Here is a 20,767-nt window from a genome sequence, read left to right as displayed (position 1 = left end):
CAGTTTTTTAAAATGTCCTTTGAGCTTTTTTGATACATTATTTAGTTCTTATAGCCATTGGAGGTTGATACAGGATTTAGTGTGAAAAATAAAATCCCTATGTTTGAGGTCATATCATCATTATATTCATTTTAACGTCTGTACGCCATCAGCACCTGAGACTGTAGGAACTTAAATGCTTTACTGTTGGCATAATACTGAAGTTGATTTCAGTGAACCATAAACAGTTTGGCCCTGGAGGTAAAATTACACTGTATGCATGTTCTTAACATACTGCTTTGGGGATAAACATGTCTTAAATCAACTCCTTGCTTAAAGCTAAGTTCCCTCTCCAAATGCAGTTTCCCTGTAGATGGTAATGTTTAGTGAGACTGATTTTCTTTAAAACCGTAAAGCTTTTTGAGTGTTTTTCTATCAATAAATATATTTGAGCAGGGTAGCAAAAAATCCATGTAATCCTAGTAAAGACTTGTTTATGGCTTTTTTTTTTTTTTAATTAGCTTTCGTCAATACATTTAATTCATTGACATTCGTTTTAAATGTTTGTGTGCTACATCTGCTCACATGTATGTAATGAAAACTTTCAGACTTTAGTAAAACTTTATTTGGTAATTGCGCATTTGGAAAATTAAAATTGAAATTTATTATGCCCTGGCTCCTGCCTGCTCAGTTCATTGTGTGTTGTTAAGATGCCATCACTTGGGAACTTTGTTACAACTATGTTTCTGTTGTGTTTTAATATGCTTTGGATTAGGATGGCTGTAATTGTGGCCTTGAGGGGTTGGACTAAGGAACACCAGGTGGGTTTGCACCCAGATATTCTTAGGTTAATGTTTTGGGACTTATCCTTTATTTTAACTGCAGAATTTAAGTGTAGTTCCCCGAGTCTTAAAGGGGGAGGTGAGCCCCATTTGAGCCTATTGAGAACCTTCCCCCCCATACACTTTTTAATTTGCCATTTTCTCTGATTCTTTAGCCAATGAAATACATGCACTTATTTCAGAACCATTTTTACAGTCCCATATGTACAAAAGCATTTTAGTTTGTCCCCAAATTTAACTCAAAAACTGATAATAGAAAGTTCTCCATTTCCCTATTATATGAAGGTGAAAAATAGTTTTCCCTAGATATTAGGCAAGCTTTTGAAGGTAGAACATGTTTTGTTAAATTTGGGGTAGCAAGGAAGAGACTCTTAATATTTAGGGTGACTAGGTGGATTTTTTTGCGGGGGGCGGTAGATATTTGAAATTATTCCCTTTGTTTCAGGCCTAAAATTTCAGCTTTATTTCTACTTCGAGAATGCAGACCCACACACACCCTCACCTCCCATGCTGGAGTGTGGTTCAGTTCTCTTCCTCTATTTAGAACACCTTTGACCTGTCCCTCCCCTGCTCAGTGAATAGAAATGGCAAGGCGACTTGTACTCAGGATGACTAAAGGATTTCCTCTCCATGTATCTCATGAACTGAACCTGCAGGGGAGAGGGTTTCAGGAACCCAACTCATGGAAAAATTCTTTTTAAGTATTTCTTTGCAAAAGAGAGCCTTTCTTGTACCCCTGAGTATGTATTAATTGGTCATAATCCTTAGTTTTGAGCTACATAATTATTCACACAGCAGCAGGTGGTAGAGTCACAGGTATAGTTAGGATTTCTTTGTACTGAAAAGTAGCACATTCTGAGGGGAAGGGAGGACCCATTTTCATGAAGATGTATATTCTGTAATTAGTTGTTTAGGGAAGAACACAGAGAGCAGATAAACGCTCTGTTTAAAAGAGAAGCAGTTTCACTAGCCCATTTTTGTTAAGGCTTTTATGAATGGGTGAACAATTTCCACAAGTGCTTTAACTTCTGTTTTCTTTTTTGCAGATCATTACTAAATATGTCTATGAACTACTGGAAAAGGAATGCCACTTGAAAAAAGTAACTCTCCCAGTAAGTTGAATTTTTTTCAAAGATGATGATGATTTTTTGGCGCTACAAAATGCATGAATAAAGAGACAGTCTCTCCCCTGAGGAGTTTGGAATCTAGATGTCAGATGCAGATACGACAAACTGTGCTGAGGGCCCAGTCAAGGTGTTGACTTGACCACTCTATACACATGCAGCATGCTCATTCATACACAAAGAAATATGTAGAAAAATATCTGTCTGTTTTTGTAATATATCTAATTTGTTTGGGTGTGAGTATATTTCATTGGGATCTACTACACATTTCTAGTTCTGGTAGGATCTGAGGTACCAGAAATTTAAAGTTGTGATACTTTTGGTTTAAAAAAAAAAACCCAAAACTACGCCATTTTGAAAAATGTTTATGGTTCCCCTGAGACCTGTGCAGTTGGACTCGGAGAACTAAAGGCAGGGAAACAATGGTCTATTCTCTGTAACCTGAAGTCTTCAAATCAAGATTTGAGGATGTAGGTAACTCAGCCAGAGATTATGGGCCTATTATAGGAGTGGGTGGGTGAGGTTCTGTAGCTTGTGCGGGAGATCAGACTAGATCATCATGATGGTCCTTTCTGGCCTTAAAAGCCTATGAGTCTATGACTTTACAGGCAGAGGAATGGAAAAAAATAGTCCCAATAAAATGTTTTAAAACTCTTTTAAAGACCCTCGTATAATAGCTTTTTTAGTAATGTGTGTATGCAATACATAAGTGTTTAATCACCTTTTGGGAGTAATGCAGCCATCCACAAATTAAAAGATGTATAGCTGTACATACACTCCCTACCACAATGTATTTTTACATTATAGGGGAATAGAGTAGTGACCCTAACACCTTCCATTATAAAGGGTTCTTGTGATCTTTGCTTTGAGAAGTTTTCATACATTCCCATTGTTTGCAGCAGGCCCTTGATATTCGGTATGGGGAATCCTTTTGGACTACAGAAGTGACTCTCTTTGTCCCATGAGACTCCCTTTAGATTTGGGTGAAATATAAAATATTTGTTAAAAATTACCATTACCTTCTCTCACTTACTGCTTCAGGAAATTGTTGGTAGCCTGCCAAAATCACTGAACATTCAAAGGCTAGGACTTGCTGCTGACACAGCAGCAGGAGCAGAAGACGCTATACTGGGAGCACCACACAGCTGTCAGAGTTGGGGAGAGAGCTGGACTGGGCTCCCCGCACCATGCAAATCCCAGATGCAGCACTTGGAACAAATAGTCCCTTTACTCATGCCCACCTCGGGGCACCACATTGAATAGGTGCTCCCCCTACTTCCAGGCAGAGAGAGGGAGGTGCGCTAGACTCCCCACAACCACCTTCTGGCCCAGCACTGGTGTTCTATATATACCCCACTTACTCTTGGAGAATCTGACTCTAGTAGTCTCCCCAACTCCCAGACAAGGAAGCGGGGAGGGTTGAGAGAGTGGCCAGACTTCCCGCAACCATCCCCAGACTCAGCATGTGGCACCAGCAGCCAGTCCATCCTGTGGGGGCAACACATGGAGCAGGAGCTCCTTCAGTACTGGGGAAGGAGGGGAGAGAGAGCCAGACTGGGCAGGGCTCACCCCATGACTGTTATTGAACCAAAAGCATGCCTTGCAATTACAATTACTATTATAGTAAGAAATGACAGAAATACAGAAAAAGAAAGTGACCAGTTATCTTCTGGAGTGTATCCCTGTCATCGTGGATTGCTCTTACAGTGCTCCAACTGCCCCTTACACTTTACGTAATTTTATATGTCCAAATTACATATTTATTCGTTCTCTTCCAATCACCATTAAGTATTATATGCCTTGTGCAACTCATACAATACGTATGCATAGGCTTCAATTGGCATGACTTTTGCTATCTATGCCATCTTCAAATTGTTTTTCTCTTTGCTAATTAGTTTATTACCACTGATTATGCACTAACCAGACATAATTGACCAGGTCACGTCGACCCTTTGTTCTGCATAGGAGCTTTTGGGGACTTTCCTGTGGTAGTTTTTTTTTTTTTTACTTGCCTTTTCCTTAATTGTGTACTGGCAGCACATTTTGTGTGTCTCTTGTCCTTCAACTTAAGCACAGTGGTCAAGATATCCTCTTTGTCCTTTGCAGCAGTTATAAACAAACTTACTGAATAACGAGGCCATTAAGGCAACATTACACTCATGTCAAGCAAACTAGGCCAAAACCAGCACAAATATAACCTTTCTTTCCAAACTTATGTATCAGACACGACATTATAACATTTTTTAATGCCAGATTATGTTGTTAGTTCTGGACCTCTAGAAGGAGCAGTCCGCTAGAAGCTGAATGTTCACGGTTCAAGTCCTGATAATACACGACGGTGGGTTGACAGTATGGCCCATATTAGTTAGTTTTTTTCCTTTTTCTTTTTTAATTAAAAAAAACAAACAACTCTAAGAAATTGCACATAAATAACTTACATACAAAGAATATTATATTTACATTGCAAAGTCAAGGTCTCCAAAATTAGGAAACTCCAAATTTACAATTGCCTGTGGAATCTCAATTCAGTTCCCTCAAGTGTCTGCCTTATGATAAAATCTACAATTACAGGAGAACATGCAATTTTTCTATAGGACTTCTGCCTCGTTTAGTGAACAGTGTGGACACACAAGAGGGCAGAGTTAAAGTTACACTGGCAATCATAGATCTGATGTTGCTTAACTTTTGATTACTTGATTTTCCAAGCTAAATAACATTCTTTTAACATTATTTTTAAAATATGTAAAATACAAGTGTATAGTGAAAAACTGTATTAGTGCAATTCTAAGGCTGCTCTGCTAACTTAATAAAAAGTCAAGACATGAAGAAAAGTTAAGTTTCCAGCCACACCTTAGACAGCTATGTCTATGTTGTACATCCTGTATGTTATATGGAATGCATTCTCTACCTTATTTTCAAAAAGCCAGTTTAGCAAATATGTGATGACAATAGTTGCATGTGCAAATAAGTAGTACAATTACACACATTCATTTTTGTATACCTGACTTTTTGAAAATCAAGTCTTTGCGGGGGGGGGGGGGGGGGGGGGAGGTATTTCTAACTGTATGTATGTATTTGCTTATTATTTATGGTTAACATCTGTGGGCCAACCAAGAATGGGGCCCATTGTGCTAGACCGAGTATAAACACACAATAAGACAGTCCCTGCCCTGAAGAGCATACAGTAGCTAACCAGAGAAGGCAGACAAAGGGTAGGGGGAAAAGATATAACATACAAACTGAGTGAACAATGCAATGTCTGAAAACCATCGTTTTAGTTCTGCTTTTTCTTTGTCATTTAAATTATTTCAAAGGGATTATGTCAGTAGATGAGCTAGATGGGAAGACAAAAGATGGGAGTAGGGTTGGAAATCATGAGAGGGGGCATGGGAGGGTTTAAAGCAGGGGCGGGGCAAACTTTTTGGCCTGAGGGCCACATCGGGTTTCCAAAATTGTATGGAGGGCCAGTTAGGGGAGGCTGTGTCTCCCCAAACAGCCAGGTGTGGCCTGGCCCCTGCCTCCTATGCAACCCCCCCAGCTTCTCGCTCCCTGAGGCCCCCCCCAGGACTCCTGCCCCATCTACCACCCCTGGACCCCTCACCCCTGTCTGCCCCCCCCCCCCCCCCCGGGACCCCTGCCCCATCCAACCCTCCTGTTCCCTGCTGTCTGACCGCCCCAACCTCTGACCACACCCCCAAACTCCCCTGCCCTCTATCCAACCCCCCTGCTCCCTCACCGCGCTGCCAGGAGCACCAGTGGCTGGTGGTGCTACAGCCGCACCGCCCAGAGCACCGGCTCAGGCTGTGGCTCTGCAACGGCGCTGCCCGGCCGCCCAGAGCGTTGTGCCGGCGGTACGGCGCGCTGAGGCTGCGGGGGAGGGGGAACATCAGGGGAGGGGTGGGGACTAGCCTCCCAGGCCAGGAGCTCAGGGGCCGGGCAGGAGGGTCCCGCGGGCCGTAGTTTGCCCACCTCTGGTTTAGAGCAACAGCTATCAGCCGAGTGAAAACTGCAGAAAGCAGAGATTAGCATGATCACTGTCTTTCAGTCCCTGCTTGAACAGCTTTCTGTAGCTCCTATGTTGGGTTCGGTCTCTGGGTGGGGTTCCTCTCTGTAGGGTTTTTCCTATAGGCCATATAGCTGAGAGAATGATATAGCTAAGGGAATGGGGGATGTTGCATGGGTACTAGTACCTTAGGAGGGCTGATGGTGTTTGTGGAAGAATGTTTAAACTTCTCTAACATACTTTAGGACTGTTACTTTTTTTTTTTCTCAGTAGGATTTCAATAGTGTGTAGAAAATCCATTTGTTGGAAGTTCAGGGTGGCTGCACTTGAAGTTCTCTCATCTTTATTTTTGTTGTCAAATAACAGTTTTGTCTGTTACTCATTCTTTACATTTTTGGATTACATCTTCAGCAGCAGTATTGTATTCAGATGTAGAATCAATAGCAGAAAGCAAAACAAAAAAACATTTCCTCTTCAAGTGATTACACATGTCCATTCCACTTCAGGGGGGGTGTGGGTGTGTGCGCGCCAGGTGCACCAGAGTTGGAGACTTTTTTTTCCTTTAGCGTTACCCTTTGAGGCTCTGCGTGCACCTTCTGCTGCCTTATGCTGCTGTATGATAAAAAGGGTGGAGTGGCCCCAGACACTCTCAGTTCCTTACTACTGCCTGTGATGGATAATTGGAGCATGTCAGCTTGCTGCTTCAAGTTTTCTTCCCTTACAGAGATTTTGTTTTTTCTTCTGTAAATAGTTGATGCTGTTTGTTAGCATAATTAGTTACTTAGGTTAGTATATGCTTCATTTGTTGGTTTTCTTCACTATTTTCATGGAGTGTCAGCTCCCTCTTGTTACGGAGTGCTGACATCTGGTATAGGTGTATACTTCAGTCTCTGGGATTTAAACCTTGTGCCAGCTGCAAAAAATGTATGCCTTCTTCCACCTGCCTAAAGTGCCTCAGCGAAGGTCACGTTAAGGACCACTGACAAATTTGCAGAAACTAAGCACTGGATGAAGAAAGGCAGGTGAGACTGTGCCATATTATGGAGGCTGCCCTGCATTTGCCTTGTGAGCCTTCCCACTTGGAGTGTGCACTGAGTGTTTTGGCATCAGTACAGAGTACACAACTGGATACTGTTGCTGAGGCAGGACCTCTGGTGCCAAGGAATAAGCACAAGAGGTTAAATTTGTCCAAGGAGCTGAGACTTAGTTCTGCTAGATGGTCATGGTCCCTGGTGCCGTCCACCAATAAGCACTTCGGAGGACAGGGGACAGTGTCCTCTGGCATGGGATGCTCTCTGGTACTGGCCTCTTTTCACTAGGGGTCATGGACCTCAGCACTGGCTGAGACTGACCCTTGCCATGGTACTGACTATTGCTGTGCAGCAACATCAGCAACAGGAAAGTCTCTCGGTACTGGTTCTGCCAGTGGGATGTGCAGGAGCACAAGACTTTGCCTTTTGGTGCTGATGGTATAGGAGACAGCTCACCCGGTACTGGCGCATCTTCAGGCCCTGGTTACGGACTTAATTCAGGCTTCTGATCAGCACTCAGGACTGTGTGAGGATAAAACATCAGGGCCTCTGGCATTTTCTCCACAGGTGCAGTCGAGGGTAAACCTACCCTGGGTATCCCTGGTACTGACATCTCCAGAATGCCATCCCTGGACCTTGTCATCTCCTTGTACCGCACCACCATGATCATCTGACTTCTGGTCCTCCTTGGAGTGTGGGTAGGCTTTTTTGTCCTTCACTCCGAAGACAGATGACATCACTCTCTTACTCCTTCACTGTGAGAGTTTTATTGCTGCTACCCACTGGAACTACAGAGACATTTCAGAGAAATGGAACCTTGGAGTACTCATGGCTGGGGTACTGTGCTGTACCAATGACCCTATTGGAACCAATGGGGCATGTGTCCCTCATGCAGATCCTCTCCAACTCCTCAACCTTTTCAGTCTCCTACTAGGCAACATGTTATCCTCCTGGACTTCCTTAGGATAGTTGTCATTGATACTGAGCAAAGCCTGCAAGATCCACTCTGTATGCTGCATTAGGATCAGCCTTAGCCTCCTTTGCATTTGTCCTCATCCTTACCAGATGAAACTGCAGCTTCTCAGGATATCTCACCAGTCCAAGATGACTACAAGGCTTACCCACACCTTTTAAAGAGAGTAGCTACCCATCTTGATATCCCTGCTGAGATGAACCAGGAGAGTTCTTGTCGAGACTTATGGAAATGCTGGGTTCAGCAGGGCCTTTTAGAGTGGTTCTCCCTATCAATGAGGCCATGTAGAGCCTACAAAATCTTTGTGGCAAACACCACCCTTCCTTCCTCTGACATCCAAAAGAACCAAGAAAAGGTACCATATGCCTTCTCAAGGCTACAAACAGTTTTATACCCATACCTTGCAAGGTTCTTTGGTTGTTTTGGCCGTAAATGAAAAAGCATATCAGGGTCATCTGTTTTCACCTCAAACAACAAGGATGCAAATAAATTAAACTGGTGAAAATGTATTCTACATCAGGTCTACAATTGTGCACTGGTAACTAACAAGCATTACTGACAAGATATAACTTCTCCTTTTGAGATAATATGCTGAAGTTCTCAGAAAAGTTGTCAGAGGAGGCCAGACAGGAATTCCAGGCTCTGTTAGAGCAAGTTGGTGGCTCCCACCTTTCTACAAATGTCCTTTGACAGGGCAGATTCAGCTAGAGCCATGGCATCTACAATGTCTGTGCACAGATATTCGTGGCTTCAGTCTTCGGGTCTACTGCAAGAGGTCTAGCAGATGATCCAGAATCTTCCCTTTGAGGGTCTCATGCTGTTCTCCCAGAAGACAGATGAGATGTTCCACAGTCTCAAAGATTGAAGGCCCGCTTTGAAATAGTTGGGAATTTACACTCCTTTCCCTAAAAAGGAAGCAATTCTACTCTGTCTCTGCAGACCTTTTTTCCACTGAGACAGCCTGACCAGTCTAGGAAATGAAGGAAAATCATAGGAGAAGACCATCTCTTCCTCACTTTTCTTCTTCAGCTGGTTTCTCTAGACAGTCAGACAATCCCAAGCAGTCTGTTTGCCTGCCTTGTCAAGTACAGAGTGCCAGATCCAGTTGTTCCAATTTCTCCTTTCCCTATTTTTCCAACAGATTTTCCCACTTTCTATCTTCTTGGTCCCCTATTATCACAAGTCGATGAATCCTAAGTACTGTGGAACAGGGATAGTCCCTGCAGTTTATTTCCATTCCTCCTTCCCCTTCCCCACTGTGCCCCATCCTTTTTCAGGGACCCTTCTTACAAGGCTGTCCTCCTTCAGGAGGTCCAGTCTCTTTATCCATTTGACAGCTATAGGAGAGGTTGCCTTTCTCCTCTAAGGGAAGGGGTTCTATTCATGTTAATTCCTAATTCCAAAAACAAAAGGAAGTCTCAGACCCATTTTAGACCTGCAAAATCTGAACAAATATGTAAAGAAAAGAAAGTTTCATGCAATTACCCTGGCCTCCATCATTCTTTCTCTGGATCCCAGCAATTGATATGTGGCCATCCACTTGAAGGATGAGTATTTTCTTGTCTCTCTCCATCAAAGCAACAAGAGATGCCTAAAATTTCTAGTCAGTGACCCCATTTTCAGTTTACAGCCCTACCCTTTGCCCTGTCTGCTTCCGAAAAAATATTTACAAAATGCATGGTGGCTGCATTCCTAAGGAAAGCAGGGTTGTAAGTATTTCCTTACTTGGATGGATGGCTGGTATGAGGTTGATCCAAGCTCCTAGTAGAAGTCAGCCTCTTCAGAATATGATCCCTCTGCAGTGTTTTGGGTCTGTTCATAAGTGAGGACAAGCTAATATTTTCTCCAAAGAATATAAGTTACAGAAATGGTTCTGAATTCTACTGTAGCTGTGGTGCTCCTACCTTAAGCCAGATTCCAGACAATATTAAGCATTTCCATAGATCTCAAAGCCCATTGATTACAACAGTGAAAAATTGCCTCAGGCTGTTGGGGCACATGGGCTCCTGCATGTTGGTGGTTCAGCATGCCAGAATTTGTCTCAGGAAATTGTAGGGCTGGTTAAGGTCAGTGTAATCTTTGGCTCTTCAACAATTGGACATGCTGCAGGAGTGATAACCCCTTGGACTGATGGATGGACTCAGCCAATGTATGTGTGGGAGTTCCCTTTGCCCCTGCCTTACTCATACTGACTCTCATTGAAGCAATGCCTCATGCTTCTTCTGTTGGCTGGGGAGATCACCAAGAAACTAACAAACTCAAGGTCTGTGGGCCCAAGAAGAGTTCAATCTCCACATAAATGTGTGGGAGTTGTGGGCTGTTCATTTGATCTGTTAAGTATTTCTCCCTCGTATATAGGGACAGAATCTTCATCTTCATGGACAAGACTGGAGTGATGTTCTGTGTGAATAGGCAGGGAGCAGCCAGATCAGGTCATCTCTGTCGATAGACAATACATCTTTGGGAGTTTTGCATCACAAGTGCAATAGGTCTCAAAACCTCCCATCTTCCTGGGGCTCAGAACAGCTTGGGGGATCAACTGAGCAGATCATTCAGTTGAGATCATGGTGGTCTCTCACAATGGATTTTGTCAGATTTATACTTCAGACCTGGGGGTCCATCACATAGACCTGTTTGCCACTCCTCTCAACAGAAATGCCAATTTTGTTCCAGCGCAAGACCTCTGGATGCTTTCCTGCTCTCTTGGAAAGACAAACTGTTGTATGCCTTCCCTCCCACTCCACTCCTTCCCAGGTGTTGCTCAAGTTCAAGCAAGCTCATGCTTGCATAATCCTCATAACACTGGTATGGCTCAACCCTGGGTTTAGCAGGCCAATACTCAAACCACTGAGCTATCCGCCCCCCCCAGTTAGTCTGCTGAGTCTAACTTCCAGGGCTCCTTTGACACTTCCTTCAGAACTCGACTTGATCTCCTAAGACCATGGTTGCCTGCTACATCCCAACCTGGTTGCTTCCCATCTGACAGCCTGGATGCTCCTTGGTTAATGCCTCAGGAGGTAGTGTTCAGGAAATGTGCTAAACATCTTCCTGAATAGCAGAAATATCTAGGAGATGGCTGCTTACAATGGAAACATTTCTGTTCATAGTCAAAGCAGAAGAGTGTTTTGCCAGTCATGCCTCTATCCAGCATGTTCTGGCCTGTTAAAATTGTTCTACCTGAAACAACAAGGACTACTGATTAGTTCAGTCAGAGTTCACATGGAAGCTATTTGTTTTTCACCTTTTAATTGCAGGCTGCTCTGTATTTTCTAGTTCTCTGTCACTCAGGCTATGTCTACACTATGAAATTAGGTCGAATTTATAGAAGTAGATTTTTTTAGAAATCTGTTTTATATAGTCGATTGTGTGTCCCCACTTAAGACCATTAAATTGGCAGAGTGCGTCCACAGTACCAAGGCTAGCATCGACTTCCCGAGTGTTGCACTGTGGGTACCTATCCCATAGTTCCTGCAGTCTCCACCGCCCATTGGAATTCTGGGTTGATATCCCAATGCCTGATGGGGCAAAAAGCATTGTCGCAGGTGGTTCTGGGTACAGGTCGTCAGGCCCCCCTCCGCCCCCCCGTGAAAGCAACGACAGACAATCGTTTTGCACCTTTTTTCCTGGGTTACTCATGCAGACGCCATACCACAGCAAGCATGGAGCCCACTCAGCTCACCATCACCGTACGTCTCCTGGGTGCTGGCAGACACGGGACTGCATTGCTACACAGCAGCAGCTCATTGCCTTGTGGCAGCAGATGGTGCATTACGACTGTTAGCTGTCCTTGTTGTCTCCTGGGTGCTCTTGGCTGGCCTTGGTGAGGTCTGTCGGGGCGCCTGGGCAGACAGGGTGCTCCTGGTAGATCTTGGTGAGGTCTGTCTGTAAAGGACGCCTGGGCATAAATGGGAGTGACTCAGGTCATGCTCTTCTTTAAGTTTTGTCTAATGGAGTTTCAGTCCTGCCTGAAATATTGGCAGAGGGATAGCTCAGTGGTTTGAGCATTGGCCTGCTAAACCCAGGGTTATGAGTTCAATCCTGGACTCATTAGGGGGGCAAAGGCTTTGGGAGTACATCCAGGAGAGCTTTATGGAGATGTCCCTGGAGGATTTCTGCTCCATCCCCAGACACATTAACAGACTTTTCCAGTTGCTGTACTGGCCGCAAATTAATAATTAAACATGCTTGCTTTTAAACCATGTATTATATTTACAAACGTACACTCACCAGAGGTGCCTTCTCCACCTGGCATGTCCGGGAACCTGCCTTGGTTAGGTTCGGGGGGTACTGGCTCCAGGTCCAGGGTGAGAAACAGCTCCTGGCTGTTGGGGAAAACAGTTTCTCCTCCTCCTCATCATCTTCCTCATCCCCAAAATGCACGTCCCTGTTGCGTGATAATCCATTGATGGAGTCAAAGCACAGGGGTGGGGTAGTGGTAGCTGCACCCCCTAGAATGGCACGCAGCTCATCATAGAAGCGGCATGTCTGGGGCTCTGACCCCGAGCGGCCGTTTGCCTCTGGTTTTTTGGTAGGCTTGCCTGAGCTCCTTAAGTTTCACGCGGCACTGCTGCAGGTCCCTGTTATAGCCTCTGTCCTTCATGCCCTTGGAGATTTTTTCAAATGTTTGGACATTTCATCTTTTGGAACAGAGTTCTGATAGCATGGATTCGTCTCCCCATACAGCGATCAGATCCAGTACCTCCCATTCAGTCCACGCTGGAGCTCTTTTGCGATTCTGGGACTCCATCATGGTCACCTCTGCTGATGAGATCTGCACTCACCTGCAGCTTGCCACGCTGGCCAAACAGGAAATGAGATTCAAAAGTTCGCAGGCCTTTTCCTGTCTACCTGGCCAGTGCATCTGAGTTGAGAGCGCTGTCCAGAGTGGTCACAAGGGAGCACTCTGGGATAGCTCCCTGAGGCCAGTACCGTCAAATTGCGACCACACTACCTCAAATTCAACGTGGCAAGGTCGATTTCAGTGCTAATCTCCTCTTCGCGGGAGGAGTTCAGAAATCGATTTTAAGAGCCCTTTAAGTCGAAGTAAATGGCTTTGTCATGTGGATGGGTGCAGGGTTAAATTGATCTAACGCTGCTAAATTCGACCCAAACTTATAGTGTAGGGCTCAGATTCCTAAAGGTTACATCTCAATGTCATACATCCTGTTCCTCTCTGGGACTTAAATGTGGTGCTAACAAAGTTGAAGGGTCCACCCTTTGAGCAGGCAGCTACCTGCTCCTCACTGCATCTATCTATGAAAGCTGCTTTTTTGGTAGCTTATTACCTTGTCTACAAGAAGGGGGGTGGAGTTATGAGCATTGATAGCTTTCACATTTTCCTGGTTAGAATGAAAAACAACAACCTAGTGATTCAATATTGTGAGGACTGAAAAATAAAATGGACTAGGCAGCTTTATATAGAACCATGTGTTCAGACTCCTTGATCACATTGCAGATGTTTTTAGAAGTTAGCAAACCTGTACCCCCTCACTGATGTTCAAGTGTCTCTTTCACATCCAGTAACAGTTGTTTCCACTCACTAGTCAAACACATAAGTGATTCCACCCATTCCTCTTTCTCTGTGGGCTTCTAGATCTATGATTTTCGTAATGTTTCTTAATAAGCAATTTTAGTGGCCTCATCGTTTCTTTTTAGGGTTTGTTTTATTATTCAGGAAAAATACCAGGTTCTCACAATGCTGGGGCTATCCAAAGACTTGAAATTGAACTTGTGTGTCATGCTAGGCAGTATGATGTATAGCTGCCAGGTTTAGATATAGGTAGGATTTTATGCATATTTTGATACTGCACTGTCTCTGTTTATTCAATAGTTTAATCTCTTTAACCCCATTTATTGATGAAATGTGTGCAAAGTGTTGTTCTGTTGCTGGTGAAAAAGTGTGTATTTATTATTATATAAGTCTTAAACAATTTTAAACAAGGAGTTTAATACAGGTATTAAACATGCTGGCAGCCCCCCTATCAGTTCCCCTATGTTCCACCATCCCCCAGCACTTGCCACCTGTATTACATACCTGTATTAAATTGCTTGTTTAAAAGTGTTTAAAATGTATATAATGCTTTTTGTCTGGCAAAAAAAATTTCCCTGGAACCTAACCTCCCCCATTTACATTAATTCTTATAGGGAAATTGGATTCGCTTAACATCGTTTTGCTTAAAGTCACATTTTTCAGGAACATAACTACAGCGTTAACTGAGGAGTTACTGAACTGACTCTAATTTTTAAACTAAACTTTTTTAGTTTTGCTGAGTTTATTTAATTTGCTTAAAGGAAAGAGCAGAGTTAAGATCATAGTTGAAAGTTCATGAGCACATCTAAAACTGCGAATTGTTAATAGATACAAATTGCTTTATGTTGTCTCACTCTGACTAGAACTAAATGGTATTGTAGGCTGATTTGTCAATAAAGTGAGGTTGTGCACAAAAATGACCTTTATGTGCATTCCTTCGTGAAAGCATTTAATGAATTATTGCTGTTTGAAGGCACATTGGTTTGAAGAAAAGTTTCCAAATGTAATTAAGTTGACAAAGGGAATAAAGTTCCCCCCCGCTTCTGTTCAGCATTAACCTATTTAAAAGGTGTGTACTAGTTAATATTATGCCTTCTAGTGCATGTGATTAGTGCAGTGTATTAAAGTGTTCAGTCAATTATCCGTTTTTTCAGTTTACATTTTCATCTTAATTGTGGCTATTTCTATTTTCTTAAATGTTCAAATTGTTTGCAAAACTCAAGTTCACCTTACTAGATATCATTTGAGAGCTAAAGTTTTGCTTCTCCCACTCCCAACATGGCTGCAGTCTTTGTTTATATTGTTATTGTTGTTAATACTGTCAGTTTTTGTGATGGTAGTGCCTAGATGCTCCAGCAAAGATTAGAATCTCATTGTGCTATGTACTGTACATACATATTTCAAGCTCTTTTGAGTAGGGATTGTCTCCTATTGTTTAACTAGACTAGTCAAAGAAGGGAAGTATATTCCCTATTTTAAAGTGGGGGGACTGCGGCTCCATTTTTCCCAAAATTGTATGCTGTTTGGAGGCAGAATGTATGAAACACAACAGGAGTAAGGTTTTGTATCAAAGTAGGAGCTAAAAGAAAAGGAGTGCTTATGGCACCTTAGATACTAACCAATTTATTTGAGCTGTAATTGGTTGTGACTCTGAGCTTTACTCAGGTGAGTGGTCCTTACGTACACAGGCCATCTTATTAACTTCAGTAAGACTGCTTGTATGAGTAAAGACTACTTTTACTAAGAAACGTTTTTGTAATATCATGCCCTTTGAATTTTGAAAGGATGAAAGAAGGCACATGCACAGAAGACAAACTGACTTGATACAAAAACTTCTAGCTGTATCTTAATTGTTCAGAAGCTTTCGTATTTTTGCTCTAGAGAAGCAGAGGTCCCTGTTTCTTCTTGATTTGCTGTATCCTGCCCCCAAACATATGGTTCTGACTTGCACAGTCACACAGGGAAGCAAGGTGATACAAGGCACCCCCCTTACAAGCCTGCATCAGTTACACATGCTGTGGGAGAGTAGCTCACTGCATTCACTCCTCTCCTGCTGCTTATTATTGTGGGCAGAAGGGAACAAGCAATAGGTGGGACCTGTGGCTCTGCCCCCTCAACATTCAGGTCAGCATAGTTGTGCTGGTGCTTCAGTAGTTTGCACCAGGTACATAACTGGTGCAGTTTGCTTCCCCAGCCTCCAGAGAAAGGGGGACATTGGATGTCAGATTGTGGCTCCTTGAATCACAATCTACTTCTCAGGCTGTTCCTGAGGCAGCACAACAATGCCCTCACTCAAAGCCACTCTTTAGTCCAAAATTGGATTCCTGTATTTTTTGTGTTTTGTATGTAGATACCTGTTCTCTTAAGGTTTATAATGGACTAAATATATGCTGCTGTTTCATATTTGGATTATTGGCTATTTATGTTGTGGGGACTGAAATGGAATGCTAGGACTTTTTCACTTTTTTATATATTTTCTATATGATCTATTATTGCTGCTTCTGGCAAATAAGATGTGACAAATTACTTTTTTTTTTCTTTTTTCTCCCAGGTAGACCTTTTGTGGGCTTTATTTTCTGTCAGTAAATTTATGTGAACTTCTAAATTCTGTGCGTTTTACTCTTTGTACCTTTCATACTTTAAAGCTTAATCATACTTCCTACTTCTATCTGAAGCAGTATAAGTGTTCTTAGTTGTAATGTACTTTTTTGCTTTTCAAATTAGATCGCAAGGTCTTTAGGGCAGGTTTTGTCTTTATTCTTTGTACAGCATCAAACACATTGTGGCTTTTAGGTGCTAACATAATGCAAATAAATAGTAGTAATGTCGTGTATAAATTCCAATGCTACTTTATAATTGCAGCTGTTAGGTTTTCTTAATATGTTTGTTAATGCACCAGAATGTATTTTTATTGTAAAATTTATTTTTTTTTAAATTTCAGGTAGATGCTACTGAGAGTGAGCCAAAGAGTTTTATCTTTATGAGTGAGGATGCATTGACAAATCCAGATAAACTGATGGTTTTAATTCATGGTAGTGGTGTTGTCAGGGCAGGTCAATGGGCTAGAAGACTTATTATAAATGAAGATCTGGACAGTGGCACACAGATTCCGTATATTAAGAGAGCTATTGAGGTAAGTGTGTGTATGAACAACTGTCAATAATCTGACATTTTTGTTAAGTTATATTAAATGTGTTCCCATAAATTCATTTTATTCAGTATTGGAATGTTTTGTTGCCTTATTTTCAAAACTTTTGTCTAATTCTTTCACTACTAGAGAGAAACTTGTGTGTTAGTTTTGTGTAAGACTTTTGTGGTGGCAATGTAGTTAAATATGGCAGCTAGAGTGACAAAACCCTTAAAGGAAGAAAAAGAAATATAAAAGAAAGCAACCCAGAAATTAGTTAGGATTTCTTTTACATTTCATCAGATTTATGTGTTCATTCAAATGTCTATTGTAAACCTCGTGATAATGTGATCATTTTAAATAAACCACAGCAAGCTTTCTTAAGCTTCTACTAAGTGGGTTTTTTTGAGGGGAAGGTGCCCCTCTCTCTTCAATCAAACAAGTCTTATTCTGACAACAGCTCTGACTAGTGATTTGTTCTGCTTCACACATTCATACCTGAAAATATAAAACATTTACATTTTGTGGGCAGTATGTTAATTGACTTTCCCTACCCCAGGCACACAAAATGGTATGGATACATGTAGTAACGCATGGGAAAACAGTATGCAATTTGTGCAATATTTGGAACATTTCTAAGTTAAAATTCTCACTTGCACTTTGTTAGCTGAATTAAAACTTTCTGCAATAAACATCTGAAAATCATGTATAAGGGTCCCAACTTTTTTCTGTTATTTCTACATTAAGTTAAATGTAGTATTATTGCTCATCAGCAAATTAATGTCTATCTTGTTCATCCCCGTTTGGTTATTACTGCTTTGCTAATTACATCTGTAATTTTTGCAGTGGGCCAAACTTTTTATTTATTTTATTTATTGAGTGAATTTTCTTTTTCTTTTTTTTTTATTTTTTGGTAATGTAAAGGGATGTAGTGGCAAAAATGTTGGATGTAATTAAACCAAGAGCAGTTAGGCTTGTGGAAAACATTTGTAGTATATCAGTTGCAATTAATTTTGTTCTGTGTTGCCCAGTTTACTGCTGAAGTGTTGCACTTCGACGAAATAAAAATAAAAAGGAGGATTCTGACAATGTGGAATTGGTACATCCCTTCTTTCAGCACAAACTAAAAGTTTATTTCAGTCAAGGAGCTAACTTTTTAATAGGTTTTGATCTAAGAATTGAGAATTCTGTTGAAAATGTAGCATTTTTTCTTTATCTGTTTTTCAAGAAAAACACAAAACAGTGCAATGAGCAAAATATTTTAATTAATGAAATAATATTTATAGCCAATGTAAGGACAGAGGAATTTAAAGATACACACCTATTGCTTTATGCTTTTAGTTTGTCATCTTTCTTTCTTTCTTTAGTTTTAAATGTATAGTCCTCTTACCTGTGATAGTAATAGCTACTAACATAAAAAGAATATAGCATGTACACATTTGCTTTTACTGAAAAAGTTGGTAACGTATATTTAGATAAAATACCTTTTAAATAAAACTGCTTGATATAAAATATTCGAATAGATTGCATTATCTTTTGATATATTAGCATACTTTAATCTTTTTAATGAGGATGGGGCACATCCAGTTAGGCCAGAACTTTTACACCAGTCCAGCTCCTCTGAAATCCAGCTCCTCTGAAGGTATTTGGAATCATTCAGGTTGTGCCCCAGGAAAAATAATACACGGATAGTCATATGATCATATCAGGTCTGCTGAATGCTCGGATTCTCTAATCAACTTTCCCAGTACAGCCAACCATGCATTTTTAGGCACAAGGCCTCCATTTTGAAATCTGTGGAACAAAATATATGATAAAAAAGAACAATGTTTGGGAATTTCCTTAGTCTGATATGATGATCCAGTTCAGGTGGATTGTATATTATGAAAAACATTGCTCCTGTCAACACAATATAAAGATATTCCACCTCAGCCCTAAGAAAGCATGTTGAAATTAGGTACCATAAAGCCTATAAAATTCACCTAAAACCAGTTAGTATGGTGCATCCAGTCAAGGCTTGTTTCTGTTAAAAACTATATAAATTAGAGAACACACCATTTGCTGAACTGGGTCTTCAGTAATTTGAGGGCCAAGATGGTGTCTGATTTAAGTACTTCCAACTCCCAGAAAATGATAGTAACTGCTTTTCAGATTAAAAGGCCCAAATGAAACTTTTGATAGTGATTGCTTCAGATGCTACGTTTCCACTCGAGGCTGTTGTTTTGGCCTTGGTATTCTATTAACTCTTCCAACAAAGGAGAGGTCTCATCTTTAATGAAACATGCAGAAAATGTTTCCTTTATAGGGGAAATTTACAGTGTCAATTACAATTTTACAGATGTCCCAATTCCAGTTTAAGTGAAACCCGAACAGAGACGTCAGTTTTTGGTTTTGCTATTCAGCACCCTGTGGACAACATGCTAGGATCAGATAAGTTTCACTGTATTTGAAAAAGCTCTGAGGAACAGTAGAGGAGAGGAGGACCCAAACACAGAGGCTGGGGGAGGCGCTGAGTAAATAGAAATACTGACTTCACAGCCAGAAAGCTGAGGGAACACAACAGGAGGCTCTGGCACAAGATGGAGGAAACAGGTAAAGACGTGCCTTCTCCATTCCAGCAGACTGGGGGAAAGGGGGTGAAGGGAAGGCTGTATCAAGCCCGTAATGGCTGGGGGCTGACACAGAAGATGGAAACCTCAACCAGAGCCTTGGGAGAACACTCTGATAGGAATCCCAGCAGACAGGGAGGTGGTTTTCTTCTCATCTGAGTGTTGCCTCTATTTTTTTCAGTCTTTGGTTAATAGGTTTAATCCTTTGGATATGAGGTGTCAGGTAAAATTTCCAAGCCCCATGTATATGAGAGAGGAAGATTAATTAGAACCGAGAAGAGTGGTATAGGAAAAAAAACATTTTGGAGGGAGATATGGAAGAGGAAAACAGAAAATACAGGTGATGAGCTAGAGAACTAACTGTGGGGAAACAGAGAAAAGGTGTGTAGATGGTGGGAGAAGGAGGAAAAAAAATAGAGGTTTTAAAGACAGCATAGGAAAAATACACCCAAGATCGACGTTAGGAAAGCAAAAGTGAGTTGGCCTTGTGGAGTACACTGAGGATAGAAAAAAAGTTTAAGCAAAAGCAAGAGGGACTTAGTTAAGATTACAGTAAATCCATTAAGTGGAAAGTTGATTGACAATGTGTTACCATTACAGTACAGAATAAACAGTCCACAGCTGTGTTGTTCATTCAAATTGAGGGGCATAATCTTGGGAGGCATAGGCAACACCAATATCTTTCACCTAAGTAATTAGGCTTATTCCCTGGGCTAGTAGGTGATGGGTAATTATTTTTTTAGCCCAGATGGCATCCTAACACCATTGTAGTGTCATGGGTACAGCTATATTTCAGGACTCTACAGCATTTCTTACTTTCTCACTGTAGCTAGGTCAGAGATCCAGGAGATAAGCTTTATGAGTTTTCATAGCAGTTAAGATAATTCATATGGTAGTGACTTAAGGATACACGTACAAATACATATCAGAGAGAAGGTAGCATGGTGTTGGCAGTAAAGGTTATTGATTAAGTTGCATGGCAGGCAGTCTGAACATTAAAAAGAAAAGGAGTACTTGTGGCACCTTAGAGACTAACCAATTTATTTGAGCATGAGCTATTCGTGATAAACGAATGTTTATCAAGAAACTTAGAGAATGGGTCATCCCTAGCAGGAATAACAGCACAAGCACAGTAGTTTCTTCCTTCACCAAATGAGGGCTGGCTAACTCCACTTTGGAATCTGCAATATAGGTCCTGCTTATTCATGGATATGAGGAATAGAAAGGAAATTGCTTACATAAAATTTTGGCTTTCCTCACTAAGACTAATTTTGGACTTCCAACCCAGTATAGAAAAGGTAGGGTTGTACTCCCCCGTCAACTCCCCTTACTCCTCCTGCTGAGGTGGAGTACAGGCGTCGATTTGGGGATTGATTTATCGTGTCTAAATGAGACACGATAAATTGATCCCCGATAGATCGATCACAACCTGCAAAGCCGGTGGGTAGCGGAGAGGAAGAACTAACTAATCCAAACTAGCAGATCAGAGTTATGGAGAGTACATTTCTAGGTAAAATATTGGCCTTTTTGGTTAATAATTGGTATGGTT

The 20,767-nt window shown here is 41.6% G+C and overlaps 1 protein-coding gene across 7 annotated transcripts in view; it reads left to right on the top strand.

The window, feature by feature from the left end:
* The window catches only part of ARB2A (ARB2 cotranscriptional regulator A), a 363,334-nt gene that overhangs the window by 58,848 nt on the left and 283,719 nt on the right, over nucleotides 1-20,767 (top strand). For all 7 annotated transcript variants that reach the window (XM_075128571.1, XM_048851080.2, XM_048851082.2 and 4 more), the window contains exons 5-6: nucleotides 1,868-1,933; nucleotides 16,424-16,615. In XM_075128571.1, coding sequence (XP_074984672.1) covers nucleotides 1,868-1,933; nucleotides 16,424-16,615 — 258 coding nt within the window. The remainder of the gene's footprint in view (nucleotides 1-1,867; nucleotides 1,934-16,423; nucleotides 16,616-20,767) is intronic.

The sequence above is a fragment of the Caretta caretta genome, chromosome 5 (assembly GCF_965140235.1).
Source record: "Caretta caretta isolate rCarCar2 chromosome 5, rCarCar1.hap1, whole genome shotgun sequence".
NCBI classification, from domain to species: Eukaryota; Metazoa; Chordata; order Testudines; family Cheloniidae; genus Caretta; species Caretta caretta.
This window is presented reverse-complemented; position numbering and strand designations above follow the sequence as displayed.